At 33.2% G+C, this 17,491-nt stretch overlaps 2 protein-coding genes and 1 long non-coding RNA gene across 9 annotated transcripts in view; 2 read left to right on the top strand and 1 right to left on the bottom strand.

Moving 5' to 3' along the window:
• The window catches only part of LOC129924767 (uncharacterized), a 3,702-nt gene extending 1,799 nt beyond the window's left edge, over positions 1 to 1,903 (top strand). For 3 of the 4 annotated variants that reach the window (XR_008776689.1, XR_008776687.1, XR_008776688.1), the window contains exons 3-5: positions 342 to 441; positions 857 to 970; positions 1,731 to 1,903. This is a non-coding gene — a long non-coding RNA (uncharacterized LOC129924767). The remainder of the gene's footprint in view (positions 1 to 341; positions 442 to 856; positions 971 to 1,730) is intronic. The other variant, XR_008776686.1, reaches the window with a different exon arrangement.
• The window catches only part of LOC106070465 (uncharacterized), a 26,628-nt gene extending 13,511 nt beyond the window's left edge, over positions 1 to 13,117 (bottom strand). For 2 of the 4 annotated variants that reach the window (XM_056021450.1, XM_056021454.1), the window contains exons 1-8: positions 12,771 to 12,901; positions 9,866 to 9,966; positions 9,560 to 9,706; positions 8,546 to 8,698; positions 5,243 to 5,313; positions 4,519 to 4,582; positions 4,101 to 4,413; positions 3,436 to 3,585 (exon numbers count right to left, since the gene is read on the bottom strand). In XM_056021450.1, the coding sequence (XP_055877425.1) occupies positions 3,436 to 3,585; positions 4,101 to 4,413; positions 4,519 to 4,582; positions 5,243 to 5,313; positions 8,546 to 8,698; positions 9,560 to 9,706; positions 9,866 to 9,952 (985 nt within the window). In that variant the 5' untranslated portion in view covers positions 9,953 to 9,966; positions 12,771 to 12,901. Of the gene's footprint in view, positions 1 to 3,435; positions 3,586 to 4,100; positions 4,414 to 4,518; positions 4,583 to 5,242; positions 5,314 to 8,545; positions 8,699 to 9,559; positions 9,707 to 9,865; positions 9,967 to 12,770; positions 12,902 to 12,977 lie in introns of those variants that run through there. The other 2 variants (XM_056021451.1, XM_056021453.1) reach the window with 2 other exon arrangements.
• On the top strand, positions 13,068 to 17,491 carry LOC106070677 (40S ribosomal protein S15Aa). The gene is made up of 5 exons (XM_013230666.2): positions 13,068 to 13,201; positions 14,048 to 14,189; positions 14,361 to 14,440; positions 15,029 to 15,114; positions 17,359 to 17,491. The coding sequence occupies exons 2-5, from the start codon at positions 14,057 to 14,059 to the stop codon at positions 17,450 to 17,452; spliced, it is 393 nt and encodes a 130-aa protein (XP_013086120.1). The 5' UTR covers positions 13,068 to 13,201; positions 14,048 to 14,056; the 3' UTR covers positions 17,453 to 17,491.

Genomic DNA, 17,491 nt, shown 5'->3' with positions numbered 1-17,491 from the left:
CTAGGCTCTATGTAATAGAATTAAATAGATCTATACAGATCTTGAAATTCTAGATCTATAAACTAGATCTAGACATAGATCTAGATTATATTTAGATCTAGCTAGAATATCTAGAGGTCTTATTACTAATTATTATATTATACATTTTTCTACAATTTGATCTAGGATTCATTCTATAGGCTTAGCTAAGGCTTAGGCTTTTTAAAATTTCATTGTGTGGATACTGTTAAAGAAAAAATACAGAGTCTCATCATTAGGCTATAGCAACAGTTTTTCTTATACACCATACCATAAACATTTCAGGATTTGTCTTTATTGTAATTTTATTTTTTTTTTTTTAGAATGCCAGTTTTCTTTAAGGGCAGCTGACAATAAGAATTGTCTATGTATGCACTACAGATGCTGTTCAATATCTTTTCATGAGGAAGCCTGCTCAAAAAGGTACGAAGAATAAATTTTTCTTTAAGATTACTGATCAGTGACACCCCCCCCCCCCCCCCCCCAAACCAAATGAAAATTTTAATGAGATCAAATCGATTAAATAAAAAAAATGTAAAATAAATGTTAATCTTGTGAAACAATGTTCGAGAGCAATATCTTCAGATTTTTGTAATTTCACTGAGATTTAAGTTCATTATTAATTTGCATAAAAAATTATAATGAACATTTATACAATGAAAATAGGGCCTACATAGAATTGTTTTTGACCTAATGTCATTATATAGCAACAATCCTTCTTGTATACCTTACCTTAAACATTTTGTGTTTTGCCTCTATTGTAATATTATTTTTTTTGCATTCTTTAAACATTTTTTATGTTTTTATTTATTTATTTTTTTTATTTTTTTTTTAACAGATCGCCACATTTTCTTTAGGGGAAGTTGACATTAATCTTTTAGGTTAATAATAACCTATGCATGCAGTACAGATGCTGTTCATCATCTTTTCATAAGCAAGCCTGCTCAAGAAGGTAAGAATTAAATTTCGCTTTTAGATTACTGATCAGCAATCTGAAAGTAAATTGTTAATGGGATGGAATTGATTAAATGTAAATAAAGAAATGCTATCCTAATTTTGAAATATGCTGGTTGTGGTTTTTTTTTTTTTTGTTATGTTTTTTTTTTAAGTTTCACTGTGATAATTGTTTATTTTAATTCTAGAATAACTTTTCAGCCAACTTATTTTTAAAATTACCATAGAACTCTAATTACAACAGAATATAGTTGTATTAGTAAGAGCCTGTGATAAAGTTAATATAAATAAATTGGACAAAATATAATATTGAATGAATTGAAGCCTAGCTCGATCTAGTCTGCCATTGCACTTTTAGCATAGTCAAATACCAGTGCCACATTTGCTGACACCAATTCATAACATTTAATTTAAGGAGAAGATTGAACTCCAAATTTTGAAATACCATTAATTTTTGTGTTGCTTAATAGGCTTTAGAAGCAACCTAATTTTTGAGCACCTAAACCATTCAGGCCAGCATCGGACCGATATTGGCACAATAAGGATTATCCCTAATTAAACCCCAATGAAAATCTCAGTTACTAAACCATTGGGGCTATCATCAAGGGCTGGAAATATAACCGTTAAATAGTATGTCCACATAGATAAATGTAAGGTCTTCTGATGTTTAATTGTTAGATTCTTTTTATTATTAATACAGCTTGAAGGTAGTTTTATTACATGACTATAATATTTATTTGTTTGTTTGTTTGTTCCAGCTGCTGCATGGAAGTCAAAATATGAATTATTGCCACCAGTCTTGAAGTCAGCTTGTAAAGAATGCTAAGAATTGAATGAAAATGCTGTCTTGATATCTTGTTTGTGCTGTTATATTTGTCTTTTGTGTTGGTTAATTATTCCATGAATAAAAAATAAAAAAAAAGTTAATTGTGTAAGTTTGATTTAAGAATAAATGATCAGAGCATGCAAGTCTTATATAGTACGTTAACAAAAATTGTATTGTTTGATAGTGTTCAAACCCAAAAATGTAATTTAACTTGTCCATTACTTTATAAATATGTTGACATTATAGCTAGATGTATATAGAAATCATGCACTGATTTAATTATTATAATTTCCAAACAATTATGTCAAATAATTCTATTGCTAGATCTAAATCATCAGTGTGAAAGTAGACCTATGTAAAAGGTTAAAAATCTCATACTAAACCATTGAGCTGCATTTGAACAAAAAGGGCATTATAAACAAAAAATCACTAATGAATTTGTTTTAAACTACAGTATTGAAAAACATTAAAGATTATTCCTAATTAAGCCATAATAAAATTTAATGACTGAACCATCGGAGACAGTATTTGCATGATAATACCTAATTATGGGAACCTAATGGCGCCAATGTGCAAACGGTACTCATTAGGGCGCGATTTGGGCTATTTAGGGCTGCAATTAGGGCAAAGGGGGATAACCTTAATTAAAACTGATACTGGGCCGTAATGGGCATGTTTATAGGGATGTACTGGATTGTTTTCCTTTCACGTCATATGGAGTTGATTCTTTAAATGAAATGCTAAAAGAACTCACTCAGTGCACCAATGTCTATGAACCCTCGACAACCTGCTCGTTTGATGACATATTATTTAGTCTAACTAGGCCGTGTGGCGTAGTGGATTTTTTCCTTTGACGTAATATGGAATAAATTCTTCAAATGAATTGCTAAAACAACTTGGTGTAATAGTGTTTATTAAACCTCGTAATCTGACTCGTATTTAAAAAAGACATAATAGCTAAATTTAGATCTAATCTAGATTTTTTACATGATCTAGATTTTTTTTTACACTAGAGCTAGCTTTTTTACACTATATCTAGATTTTTTTTTACACTACAGCTAGATTTTGCTAGATTTATATTCACTGTCAATGCAAATCAAGATACAAATCTGTTCAGTTCAGAGATGTGGAGAGTCTTGAAAACAAATGCAAAAAACTCCAGACCTTTGTTAACAGATGCCTATGCTGGATACAGTGAATAGCCTATGGCCAGAAAAGATAACTACTGTCAAATTGTGGGAGAGAATTAGGCAAAAACCAACAGCCCAAGACATCAAAAAGCGAAAGTGGAGCTGGAAAGGACATATCCTGCAAAAACCAGCTACCAATGTTGCAACGCAGGCTCTTGATTGGAATCCACAAGGAAAGAGGAAAGTGGACAAGGCCCAAGCAAACCTGGATGAGGTCAGTGAAGCTGGAATGACATAAGAGCAGATGAAGAAACTCAGAGCTGCGTTTAGTGGAGAGGTGTGGTTGCAGCCCTATGCTCCTCTGGGAGCCCACAGAAGTAAGTCAATTAAATTCATTGAATATATATACATATATATTTATTTATATATATACTGGTCTACTATCTATAGATTTATTTTCAAAATGTTTCTCTACACACAATGCACTCCATTTAAAAAGAAACTAACCTTTCTGTATAAATGATCCTGGAACTGCCAATCCTACTTGATGATAGCTTAAGGGATCAGCCTCTAAAAATTGATTAGCAAATTGGCTGTATTCAAACCTGTGGTGCTCTGATTGCCAATATTCACTAGCCAGGTCTCTGTGTCTTTCTTCTAAGAATAAAAAAAAAGTATAAAATCATACAACTTACACTGCATACAACATAATTGCTGGATACAAGAAAAGTAGTAATAAGTTTAAAATGTTAAAATGTAGGTTTCTTCAGAAGACTACCACAATGATTAATTTACAATGAAAAAGAAAAAAATTATATAAATTTGAAACTCAAAAGAACCTTGCTTCCAAATGTCAATAAAACCTATAGAATGGATAAAGCAAACAAATCTGACAAAGACAAAATAATCATAAAAGACAGAAAAATATTTTCTCCATTCAGTTCATGTAAACTTCAGTGACTATAAAAAAATAAAACTTGCATTTTTTTTCAATGATTATGTTAAGAAGCTATTTCAAAAAGTTTCAACAAGCTAGAAAGAAAATAAAATTTAAAAGGGACATGGTAAAAAGAATTATACATTTTTAAAAGTTCATTCAATTATTAAGTGTGTTAAAACATTTTTAAAAAAATACATTTAACATATTAACATTAGTTTCTCACAGGACTGACCTGTATTGCTACTGACTTTCCATTCTGACTCAGTCCCTGAAGACAAAGAGGACTTATTTGTTTCTCTGTTGTACTCTCCAGTTTGTCCTTCAACTTCAGTCAGATATGTTTTTTTAATGTTGCTTCTTGGTGTCGCAAGACAGTCTCTAAAGTCCTCATTTTCAAAACTCTCATTGTCTTCACGTGTTGGACTTTCACATTCTTCTGTTTTATTTTCTGCAGTGATCTGGAGGTTAAGTGTGCCCTTCCTATCTGTCATAACCAGATTTGTTTCAACAATTGTTGTGACACTGTCTGTATTTTCAACTAAATCCTGTAGATGGATATTTATGCAATTACAATAATAGGCCCATATTAAGAAGATGTATTTGTAAAACTTGTATCTAACTCTGCTATGTCAGTATAATACAATTTTAACCTGTTCATTGTGATCTTTTATTTCATGGAATTGATGTTCATCCTTACTTGGTTGAGATTCTGAGCTAAAAAAATACAAAACACATCATGCTTTTAGCTTTCTCAATACACTATAATCCTATCACTTTTCTGGACCAGTTGGGAAAATTGGGGGCATGGGGGGGGGGGGGTAGAATGAAAGGGATATCTGGGTGAATTTTACCATAACTTTTATAAGCATTTATTTAAAAAAAAAAAGGGGGGGGGGAGACCTGAAATCAAATTCATGGCTCACGCCTCCTCAATCTGATGTTCTAACCAATCTGCTAGTGAGGTGAATATGAAAATAGAAAATTGTATAGTTATCTATTGTTTGTTACAAACTTACTTTAGGGACCTATTTGGTTTATACCACAACTTCAGTGAAGTACAATTTCTTTCCCTAGTTCGAAATTCCAAACAAAATAATTAATTACTGATAGTTAATCAACTAATTGATTAATTTTTTAAATTGATTCTTGTGTTTTCAAGAAATGATTGTGCAAAATTTGAGCTTGATCCAAGATTGAGTGTCGAAAAATAATTTTTACAAGCTTTTTACCAGACACAGTAAGCTTTATAATAATATAAAAAATCATTTACATGGTCTAAAATAAAACTCCTCAAATATTTTTAAATAAAGCAAACTTACTATTGTAACAATGTTGCTTTCGTTAACAGGCAAATTTTATAATTGTACCTTTTACCTGAGTTTTAAATGATTATTTTGTTTCGTTTCCTCCTTCATAGCTTTTGAATCAGAAATATCTTCTATTCCCTTAAAGTAGAATAAAAACAGTAGAGAAACAAAAACATTTTTAACAAATTAACAAAAGTACTTTTAAATTGTAGTCCTCATCAATAGCTTTTTTTTTAGATAATAATTAACAGAATAAAAAAACAACAACAGTTATTTGGGCTGAACAGATCCACCCTCAGAAAATCTAATTCGACCACTGATGAACAATAGTTATGGAAATACTGCACTCCTTACTAATCTTTGGTCTTGAAGACAAGCGTTATTATTATTTAAATATCATTATATTGCCACATATGTTGATTTAAAAAATTAGTTCTTTATAGCATGTGAGGAATTTCAACATATAAACTATATTATATATTTAATTTTTTGTATAGCACAACTTCCATGCTAATAGTATCTGAAAATACTATGTGAACCAGTGTGGTGGATTGGGTATCTGGTAGAAGGTTTCCGTGCTGCCTTAAGCCTTTAGATACTCAGCTAATACAACTGAGCTAAAGTAGAGATGCGTACTTGAGCCCCTTAGATAAGTAGACAAGCAGTTTTTCTCACTCAGTCACACATCCTATACATGACAAATCTGGGCTACAAATAAAAGCCCTTTGTTCTAATCTTTTAGATTTGATGATAATTACATCCTAGCCTAAATCTCCTACAGGACAGCAGGGCATGGTTCAAACGCAGGACCATTGTGTCCATCAAACAATCCATAGTGCATACCACACAATCAGGGAGCAGAGACTCAGAGAACTTTGATAGACATAAATTTAGGTTCTCATTGAGTTGAATTACCTTGCAATGTTTAAACACATATATTTTAATAATATTCAATTTAGGGAAAGCAAACTAAAGAAGTTTAATCTGGGCTACTGCCTAGATGTTTGATGTGTTCTGGACTGAAAATCGATGGTTCTGGGTACAAACCTGACTGCTGCTATCCTCTGCTCTTCTACAAAATTTTAGGCTAGGGCATAATAATCTTTATTTTCTGAGGGGACACTGAAACTTACAATTCAAAATGAATAGACTCAATAAATACTGTTATGACTTTTCCATGCGCACCACCATCCAGGCTATTGCAGAGATGCGCACTTCTAGTAACCAAACTAGAACAGGATGTTGACATGAAGAGACTAACGATTTCCGCCCAAGGAGAGATCCAATATGGAGATGCTGTACTCAAGGCAGATGCCCTTTGTGTTTGTCATGTCTCTATGTAAATAAACGTCTATGTCCTCGTTGAGTTGCCTCACTTAAGTTATTACAATTGATGTCAGAAGTGGGATTTATAGGCAACTCAATGAGAGGAGGTAGGATTAGATCTCTATGGCATCGCTGAAGCTATTACATCAGCTCTTAATTAAAGAGCTAAGACAAGAGCTTCGAGACCGAGGTTTAAAACCTGTCGGTAGCAGGGAAACGCTCACGGCTCATCTGCGGCAAGCTTTGATCGATGAAGAGGAAGATCCGGAGACCTATCAATTTGAAATTGAGCCTGGGATTGTTGATGTAATGGGCAAGATCCAAGACTGGGGATGCATTTAAGGAAAAATTGAACATGATTAGGAATAAGATGAGGAGCATGATGTGGAACAAAGTAGATGAAAGTGTGTTGCTAGTAGAAGGCCAAATAGACCAAAGTGATAACATTGTGTCGCAAGCAAAAGGAAGAATAAACTCGTTAGGGAAAGAGCAGTTGCCTGGTCAGGACTGTGGCTGCACAAACAGTGGTGATGGAGGCGCTGGGAATTGGAGCGCCGTCTGTGACTGTGTTGTGGGCAAGTGTGTCGGGGGTGACTTTCAAGGAGAGAAACGTGACGACGATTGCTTCGACGACCTGAACGGTATGTTTCAAGTCGAAAGGAAAGAAACAAATGAAGAAACAAGAGAAGTCTGTTAGGAGCCTGAAACTTTTGTTCCTGGTATACCTGCAACGGGCTGGACAGATCAAGACAACGTTGGGTCTGCGTCCAAGCTTGCTGCTGTGGACCTTAAAGACCTCTTTTTATCTGTCAGTACCTTTCATAAGAACTCAAGCCATGAAAGCCTCAAGACCGTTTCTGATTCCTTGCCTTTGATGTCGTCGAGGGAAATTGCGAATACGGGCCCCAACAATGGCCGAGACAGAAACAACAAATTTGACTTTGGCAGCGGCATAAGAGAGAACTCGATGCTTGGCAACTGCATCCAGGCGATTGACATGAACTGTGTATGCGGCGTCCTGCGGGGGCAGTGCCCATGCTAAGAAACCCAGTTACAAGATCTGAACTTGACAGAAATGTGTACTTCTGCCCACTTCAGTGAGAATGACTTGAACGGTGGTGAATTAATCCCAGCGAAACCTGATGTAGTGATGGATGAACATTACAAGGATGCTTCATGGGCATACCTTACAGATGAAGCTGAGAAAGACTATGTGCTTGAAACTATGGCTGGCTGTGGGCCTACAACTGTGTCACAACACATCCATGGAAAAGGTCTGCTGACTCAGCGTCTTAGAACAAAAAACCTGGAATCTACGGTGATCACCACAACATCCATTTGTGTTACGTGGCTGGCAACCCTGACCTCCACTAACTCTCCATGTGTCAGCTGGCTGGCATCAGCGACTATCGTCATGAGGTCGAAGCAGCAACCACGATATCGCCTCAAGCGTAGACTTGCCAACTGGAAGAAGAGGAAGTGACGACCACGGGAAACTGTGCAGATGGCTTTGTGGGCAACAGACACCCTAACGTCTGTGGTTCCCACCGATCGACCTCCACCTGAACTGTCAAAGCTCCACTGCAGTGTTTCTTTTCGGGACGAAAAGTGCTAAGACGGGGGCAATGTTATGACTTTTCCATACGCACCACCATCCAGGCTAGTGCAGAGATGCGCACTTCTAGTAACCAAACTAGAACAGGATGTTGACATGAAGAGACTAACAATTTCCGCCCAAGGAGAGAGCCAATATGGAGATGCTGTACTCAAGGCAGATGCCCTTTGTGTTTGTCATGTCTCTATGTAAATAAACGTCTATGTCCTCGTTGAGTTGCCTCACTTAAGTTATTACAATACAAATAATTTGTTGGACAAAAATATAAATTTAAGAATTATATATTCTTATACAGAGAAAAAAAACTGAACATTAATTTTACGTATTTTTGAAAAGATGGAAAAAGATCTTTTTATGTGTGCTCATAAATCTGGACTTTTTACATTTGTGTTATTTAGCAGTAATAATTTACAAAAAAAAACAACTTACTTTTAATTTTCTTTTGCCACAGAGCTCTCCCATTTTATCTTCCAACCAGATAACTCGTTTCCTTGACAGGTTGACATTGTCATGGCCTTGTTGTATTGCCTCTTGAAGTTCAACTCTTGCGTATATTAATTCTGTATTTATTTTATCCATAACCTGCCAAATAATAAAATAAATAAATAAATAGAAACATTAATAAAAAAAATAAACATAATGAAATGAACAATAGAATATAAAATTAGATAGAAGATAGATTACTAATATACTGTTGTACTTTTTTTATACTGCGCAACAATAATAATTTTTTTATTTAGCTTTTCTTTTTTTAATTTCATACATGGAAAAATAAGAGTTTTTTTGTTTTTTTTTTTGTTTACTTAAGGTTCACTTTTTTTAATAAAAAAAATGTAACAAAAAAATGTATATTATAAGATAAGAAAATAAAAAGTAAGCGTAACATTGTGAAGAATTATGCTTATTTATTAATATTAAACATCGTTTAATGTTAGCGAAAAGGCCTTGGCTATGTTTTATCACGCTCACATCTGCAATATTTTAAGTTTCAATATCACTGCCTGGTATGGCAATTTAAGCATTAAAAATAAAAATAAACTTTATAGAATCCTAAATGCTGCAGGTAAAATCATTGGCAAAAAACAAAACCCATTTGGGCAGTTGTTTGAGACAAACATCTATAAAAAAGCTAACAAGATCCTCGAAATAAAGAATCACCCTTTGTGTCAGGATTTTGTGATTTTACCATCACAAAAGAGATACAAGACACTGATGGCAAAGACAAACAGACAAAAACACTATTTTGTTCCCCTGGCAATCAAATCATTAAATAGGAACAATCTGATATAAACTTTGTCACATGTAAATTATGAGTGCGTCTGGTGTGAATGTACACTTTGGTTTCTTATAGTTATAATGTTTTTTGTTTGGTGTAATGCACAAATTGTAAGACAAATTTCCATATGGACAATAAAGATTATTATTATTATTTGTTTCTAAGACCTTTAGAGCTAAAATATATTTCTGTGACTGAGCTTGCAGTTCTGCAACTGACAGTCTCAATTGCTGTATGTGAAGAGGGTCTTTTTCCTTCTCCAACTGCTGAAGAGCATTGCTTAAATTTGTCTGCACATGGTGAACAAGTTGCATCTAAAAATAAAAAGAAAAAAATTATTCATATTCATAAATTTATGAAACATTTAGTCCACAAACAGTAGGGCTACCACAATTTTTTTCAATATCATTCAGTTCAATTAGATTTTTTATTGTATAGGCCTGTATAGAAAAATAAGTAGTAAAAAGTTTTACCTGGTCATTCATTAATAAATCTGAACGGTGTTGGACTTTTGATTCAACTCCTCTGGACTTTGCAAACATATTTTGCTGGATATTCATTTTCAGAATGTGATCTTTAAAAAAAAAGAACAAATCTCATATTCATATTTAGTTCAGATAGGGAGAGATTTCATCTTGTCATAGCAAGTGAAATGAATATGCTGTCAGTTTATTACACCACATGGGGACACAATTGTTTTGGTCTTAATAAGCGGCTGGCCCTATTACAAAAAGCTTGCCCTATGTTGCAAGATGGGACATGTTTTAATTTATGTAACATATGAATGTTTTTATTAAGCCTTAGTAGTATAACAAGTATGTTTAACAAACATACAAACAAGAACTTCTGTTGCTTAGAAACTTTGTTCATTGCAAAAATAAATTTGCAAACAAGTTTTTGTAAAGAATTTACAACACAGTATATGGACTCAACACTTATCCAGTGTGACATGATGCATTTTCTAGACAGACTGTACTTGAACAATATCACCACAAACATCTAAGGCAGAAATGATACAGCCTTCATTTTCTAACTGCATGAAATACGGATGCAAAGTTTCAATGCATATTTTAGGATTTGGACCAACTCATTAGTGGCTTTAATGTCATTTTTCTGGTCTTCCCATGCAGTCATCTGTTTCTCAGTAATAGGAGCAACATTTGCAGCATCTTAAATTTCATTTTCATGGCAGTATTGAAGCTCATTATAGATGAATAAAAATTCTTTGTAATTTTAGACCTGTTGAAGTTTCACATTTCTTCCTTATGACTTCTTTTTCTTATTCACTCTCACATTCTTTGGTCTGTTTAAATGATATTTAGGTGCAAATAATATTACACATATATATTTTGGTACTTATGGGTTTGGTCTGATTAAGCAAAGCAGAAGGTCCAATTAACCTTTGGTACAATTAATCGGATTCAAGTGTATATATAAAAACAGTTACATTAATATGCAAATTATTATTCAAATTGCAGCTACTGCTAATCTTATGTTTCATAAGGTTGGATACATGAAAGAAGAGTAGGTCAAGAGACCTATTATTTTCTAACACCACCAATTTTGGGTAACTGATTTGAAGCTAGCTCAACAATTCCTCAAAACCCTGAATGGCTAAATGTTTACACCAGATGAGGCAGAGCCCATGACAACCAAAGTTGCTGCTTTCACCCAAACATGTACTAGCAAACCTCTGCATCAGGAAGAGCCAGGAAGAATCATAAGCCACTGCAATATTAGTCCTATTCAGAACACCATAAGGAGCTGAACTAACTGCATTTACTAAAGAACACTAGGTCATCAGAGACTGTTACCCTGATAATTCCATTGCAAACTTTTTTGCCCACCAGAGAGGGTTAACATCATCCATTGAGCAGTCTGTGGCCCTTCATAATTCTCTAGAAACAATCATATGATAGTGTTAGAAAAATAAAAAAAATGGTAAGTGTGTTGTAATTAAGCCCCAGAAAAAGCTTAGAGAGTCTAGTAATACATGAGGTGCCTGCCAGGACCTTCTCATGGTGCTGGACAGGTTCAGTTGGTTCTACAGTTCTGGCCAAACTTTAACTTATGGTGCCATGCTGTGGGAAGGAAGACAAATCTTGATATAACTTGACATAAATGTTCCTTAGATCATGGCAGAGACCATAGTGTATGTTTAATGTCCCTCCAATAATCAGAAGACTCTAAATATAAAACAACACCTAAATTTATCTGTATTAAAGAAGGAAAAATTTTATCAAATTGGCAAAACCTGATTTCACAGTATTTTATATATTTCACATCAAGACGGCGGAGCTGATGATGGTATACTAATTCAGATAAGCTAGGTTTGCCTTTTCAACTCTTCAAACTATCTGGTGCTCTAAGGCATTATCTCTACACAACAAGATACGAATCTATAATACAAACGTTAAGTCTGTGTTAAGTCTGTCCTTCTATACGGTTCAGAAATTTGGAGAGTCACTAAAACAAATATGGAAAAGCTCCAGACCTTTGTTAACAGATGCCTACACCAGATATTAGGAATTAGGTGGCCAGAAAAGATAACTACTATCGATTTGTGGGAGAGAACTAGACAAAAGCCCATAGCCCAAGACATCACAAAACGAAAATGAAGCTGCATAGGACACACCCTGCGAAAACCAGCTACCAATGTTGCAAGGCAGGCACTTGACTGGAACCCACGAGGAAAATAGGCAGACCCAAGCAAACCTGGAAGAGGTCAGTCATCAGTGAAGCTGAGGGTACTGGAATGACATGGGAGCAGATGAAGAAAGCTGATCAGAACCGAGTTCGGTGGAGAGGTGTGGTTGCGGCACGATGCTCCCCTGGGAGTGCACAGGATTAAGGCAGGTAAGGCAAGGACATTCAGTAAAACAAATGCTGTCAAGATTATTTAATATTTTAGCAAAGCCTCTCTGTATTTCAACTTTAAGTCCATATCTTTGTTGTATTAGTATTATTGTTTCTAAAGGCAATGAGGCTGTTCATTCATAAATGCTGTCATCATAAGGTTGGTGAATCTCTATAGTGCTTGTGAGAAAAAAACAATTGTATTAATTATTTTTTTTTTTTGCATAGGACTCCAGCAATAGTTGCTTTTTATCTTACTTATATAAGGAATTGATGTCTACTAGAAGCACTATATAAGGATGTAGGGTATTTTATGACAATGCTTTAGATTAGCATTAGACTTTAAAGTGTAAACGTAGATCTACAAAAAAAAATAATCTACATCACACAATGATCACATCAGATGAGTAGATCTAGAACTAGCTAGATCATGATATTTCTAAAAATGTTTTTAAGTTTTGAGAATAATTGTTGTCTTTAGAAAACAAAATTATGTCATTAGTTTTTTTAAGATCAACATACATATTGATTATACTAGTAGTTGTAATTAGGTATAATCTAGGTCTATATCTATATCTCGGAGTAGAACACAGGCTGTAATAGTGTAATCTGACATAGCAACCCAGTGTCCACAGGATGAAATTATTTCCCGTTGTTTTGTTTACGTTATCAACCTTAAACGCAAACTTTATTTAGACTATATTAATAGTTTAATAAAGATATATATACCATTATAATAAGCATTAATTTTCTAAAATATATGCCCTTATATAACTGTAATTAAAGTATTTCCTAAACATTTTATTTTAAATATAATAAGACGTTTTAACTATTTTTATTTCTTCCAAAATAATGGATACTTTTTAAGCAAACTTTAAAACCGGAAGCAAAAAATTTGTAATCTGGAAGTACGTAACTGTTTATCTCCCTTTTTCCCTTCATCGCCATCAGAGGTACACCTAAAAATTTTTTAGTTACTTTAAAAATCTGATATCATCGTCTTTTTACTATGTTAAATATTTATAAAATCATTTTTAATTAAATAATATAATTATCCTTTTATTGATATAATGATTTTCCTTCTCATCTATTGGATGTCAATTTGATTTTAAATCATCTGAGTCGAGACGTTTAGATCTATCCTAGAATAGATCCCGAAAAAAACAGATCTACTCGGACAATTAGCATAGATCTAGAATCTAGATCTAGTTATTGCTGTATGATTTTTTAAAGTGTTTGTGTTTATTTCTTTATAGCTTTGGCCTCGTAACATTTAATTATATTTAGAAGTAAGATCTAGATTGACTATATCAATCATAATGAAGATGTTGTAGATTAGATTCTATCATTCTTAGCCTTAGCATTTTAATTTATTTTAAATGAAATTTCATTATTCAAAAGAAAGGTTTAATCAACTTTATAAAGGAGCCTTCAATCTAGGTTATTTCTAGATGATTAGATCTATTCAAGAGCCTATCTAGATTATTCTAACATTAGTTACATAAAATGACATAATGATATGATGATAATGTATTGTTCTATGCTTTAGTTTTAGGTAGTTTAGTAAAGACTCGTTCTTTTTAGACTAGTCTTGGCTCTACTCTAGTTCTAGATTCTAGTAGTTGTTGATAGCTAATTTTTTCACTGTGTCAGTTCTAGATCTAATTATATCCAGATCAAGAATAATACTAGATCTAGTTATATTCTCTAGATCTAGGTCATAATCACTCAAATCAATAGTTTCGCTTTTGAACTTGAATCCCTATGTTAAGCCTAACCTACAGTATCTGTGTTTTTAGATCGTCAAGATGGTGCGCATGAATGTGTTAGCTGACGCGCTTAATTCCATTTCCAAAGCTGAAAAGCGTGGAAAACGCCAAGTGTTGCTGAGGCCAGCATCAAAAGTCATAGTTAAATTTCTTGGAGTTATGATGAAGCATGGTATGTTTTTATCATATTTTATGTTATCTTATAATTGGCTCAGTGTAGAATTAACTAATTTTGCAGCCTTAATCCAGATTCTACTTAAAAGTAAGACTATTGATATTGTTTGAAAAATGATTCAAACTACTTAAATTTGTTTGATATCAGCTTAAATTTGTTTGATATCAGGTTATATTGGAGAGTTTGAACAGATTGATGACCACAGAAGTGGAAAGATAGTTGTTAATTTAACTGGAAGGTTAAACAAAGTAAGTGTTTGTTGTTTTTTAAATCATTTCTAGTTATACATAAGGTTCTATAGCATGCTCAGTGCAATATGTTCACACATTGCATTATGAGTTTGCATCATCCAACATTTGTCTCATAATTTTAAGGGTGGAGGCTGAAATCATCATTTATTTCCTGTTCAGGTTTTTTAGGGCTGGTATTTAAGCATGTTATAAGAATTGACATCGCTTTATGAGTGTTATTGACATTTTCTTTAAACTTGTTTAACTAAAAGGTCCCTGATTTATTTTGTACCCGTATGTTTCAAAGGAAAATGGTAAATCTCATGTAGTGTAATTAATTTGCAACATTATTTAAAGAAAATACTAAATATGACTGATTAGAATTCCACAACTTCTTGTTTAGGTCTCCGTGACATGGCATTTCACAAACGCAGGTGTAGAAAATTTCTTAAAATTTTTGCAAAGTCTATTCCCATCACTGTGTATATGACAATATCAAGCACCACATGTGCTAATGAATCAATGTTTACCTATATATCATTTAATGAAGGGTGATGCAGTATAATTTTTGTGTTGAATTTTTCTTCTTCGTAACTTTACTTGCAGTGTGGAGTTGTTAGCCCTAGGTTTGATGTATCTATTAGAGATATGGAAAAATGGACAAACAATCTTCTACCTTCTAGACAGTTTGGGTAAGTCTTTCATTTCCTTTTTTTAACCCACTAATTCCTATCCTATATCCTGTTAAAAAAAAATATATTGTCTAATGAAACTCTGAATACAAAAATTCTTAATAAAAAAGCTATGAAACAATAGTTAATGAACAATTAAAAATAAAATAGAATGTCTAGTTTCAGATAATTTATATATATTTTTAATATCTTTAAAATAAAAACAAAATACTCCATTCCCTGGGTAGGCTATATGTCTAGGAAAAAGTCTGAAATTTGAAGGAGAAAAATATCAGATGTCACCAAAAATGTGGACTTTTTTTTTTTTCCACCACGTAACTGTAACCGGTAAAACACTAGATGGGTAGATCTAGTTGGGCATGGAGGCATCTATTATTAGATCTATAATGTGTCACTGGTGGAAGCACACACAATCACGGTTTTGTCTGTAATGCCAGCTTATTTCATTTTTGAAAATAAAACAGGTCGTTTCAGTTGATTGCAGAACTCACCCATGGTCAATCAGACTTTCTATAACCAATATCTAGACTCTGTATATAATAGAGTCTAGATCTAATCCAGAACCAGTCGCAGCTATGAAATTTTAATACAGACTTTCGCTAGATCTTATCTAGAGCCTAGGCTAGATTGAATGTCTTAAAGTTAGTTACTTGGAATTTTTGTAGTTATTATAACGCTAGGTCTAGACCTAGATTCAAGGTCAAGGAAACTTTTTCAAAGTTTGAAACAAAATCTGATGCTTAGAGCAACAACGACACGTATAGGCCTTTGTGCAGCTTGGATATAGATTTAGAAAATCTAGATCTATTTATTTAGACTAGTTCTATATCTAGATTCTAGTTCTAGATTTACAATTCAGTGTCTGGAAATTAGACTACGTTACTTTCTAGATCTAAATCCAAAACTATCATTACTAGATCTAATTTTACTAATAATGTATTCAACTGTATTGTTTATTTTATCGAATTAGAATTGTTTAGATTTAAATTCAAGTTATGAGAGACTAGAGTCTACTCTAGACTTTAATTAAAGTCAGTAATATATTAGATCTGTTATAGCCTATAAATCTATGCCTAGCCTATTATGACTGATAGATCTAAGTCTGTAATAGTAGGTATCTATTGTAATAGAACTATAATATGGACGCTTGAAATTGTTATTGTGAGTCGGGACGTTAGTTTTGCCCCCCACCCACCCCCGTACATTAAAGAAAACAAATGATATTTAGTCTATGTAGCATGTAGATCTTGAGTCTGAACTTAAAATCTAAAAGACTAGGCCACCAGAATGACTACATATCTAAATCTTGTTTGATTTAGATCTAGTATTCTTAGCATCTAGATCTAGCAGACAATCAAGTATGATAGGCCTATATAATATATATATAGATTTATATCTAGATCAATTTTTATTTTTTATCCAGTGACAAAAAAAAATGAAATCAATATCATTGTGATTGGGAACTAGACATAAGTAGGCTACTGTTACAATTTAAATTTTAATACAGTAACTCTAGATCTTTATCTCTTCTGAAAGAATTTTACTAGAGGTAACCTAGGTTTGATATACCTGAAGTCTAAGACTAGGTCTTTGCTTTTTAACTTGTATCTGTTTAAGCCACTGTAAATCAATATAAAAATTCTTTGAAATTGAGAATAAGATTTTACAACTGTTTAGATCTGTTAGGCTATATACTATATATATTATTGAGTTGCCTAAGTCTGGGCGCTGCAAGAAAAGTGACTTTTTTTAAAAAACGTTTTGGATGTTCCTTTCAAATTGAAGATTATTATTACATCCTAGTCTAAACCTCCTGCAGGATGGCAGCGAGTTAGTTATGGGCAGGCTTTCAACCCAAGACCTTGCATATGACAATCCTGAGTGCATACCACAAGCTCGGGTAGCCATGTTCGTGAGTCTGGAAAACAGATAAATATCTGGAATTCATTTTCACAAAAGCTGTATGAACCATGGTTTCATGAACAGCTAAAATATCATTTTTTAAAAAGTCTTCCATGCTCTCGTTCTGAATGTGACATGATAGGATCTATTAAAAACTATATTTGCATCCTTTCGCAATAGGCCATTTATGTAAACCAAATTGTACTGCTTTTAACTATAGTGTTGTTTGAACAGGTTGACTTGCTTGTTTATGGTAGTGTTTATATACTAAGCACTAATAAAGTATGCTCTTCAAATATTTATTTAATGACATCCTAATTTTTTATTTATTTTTTTTTCTAGTTTCATTGTGTTAACAACTTCCAGTGGAATAATGGACCATGAAGAGGCAAGGAGAAAACACTTGGGGGGCAAAATTCTTGGATTTTTCTTTTAATGACAGTATGCAGCGCAAACAATAAACATATTAAATTAA

Source organism: Biomphalaria glabrata, chromosome 2, assembly GCF_947242115.1.
Source record: "Biomphalaria glabrata chromosome 2, xgBioGlab47.1, whole genome shotgun sequence".
Taxonomy (NCBI): domain Eukaryota; kingdom Metazoa; phylum Mollusca; class Gastropoda; family Planorbidae; genus Biomphalaria; species Biomphalaria glabrata.
The sequence above is the reverse complement of the archived record's forward strand: the minus strand, read 5'-3'. Positions and strand labels throughout refer to the sequence as shown.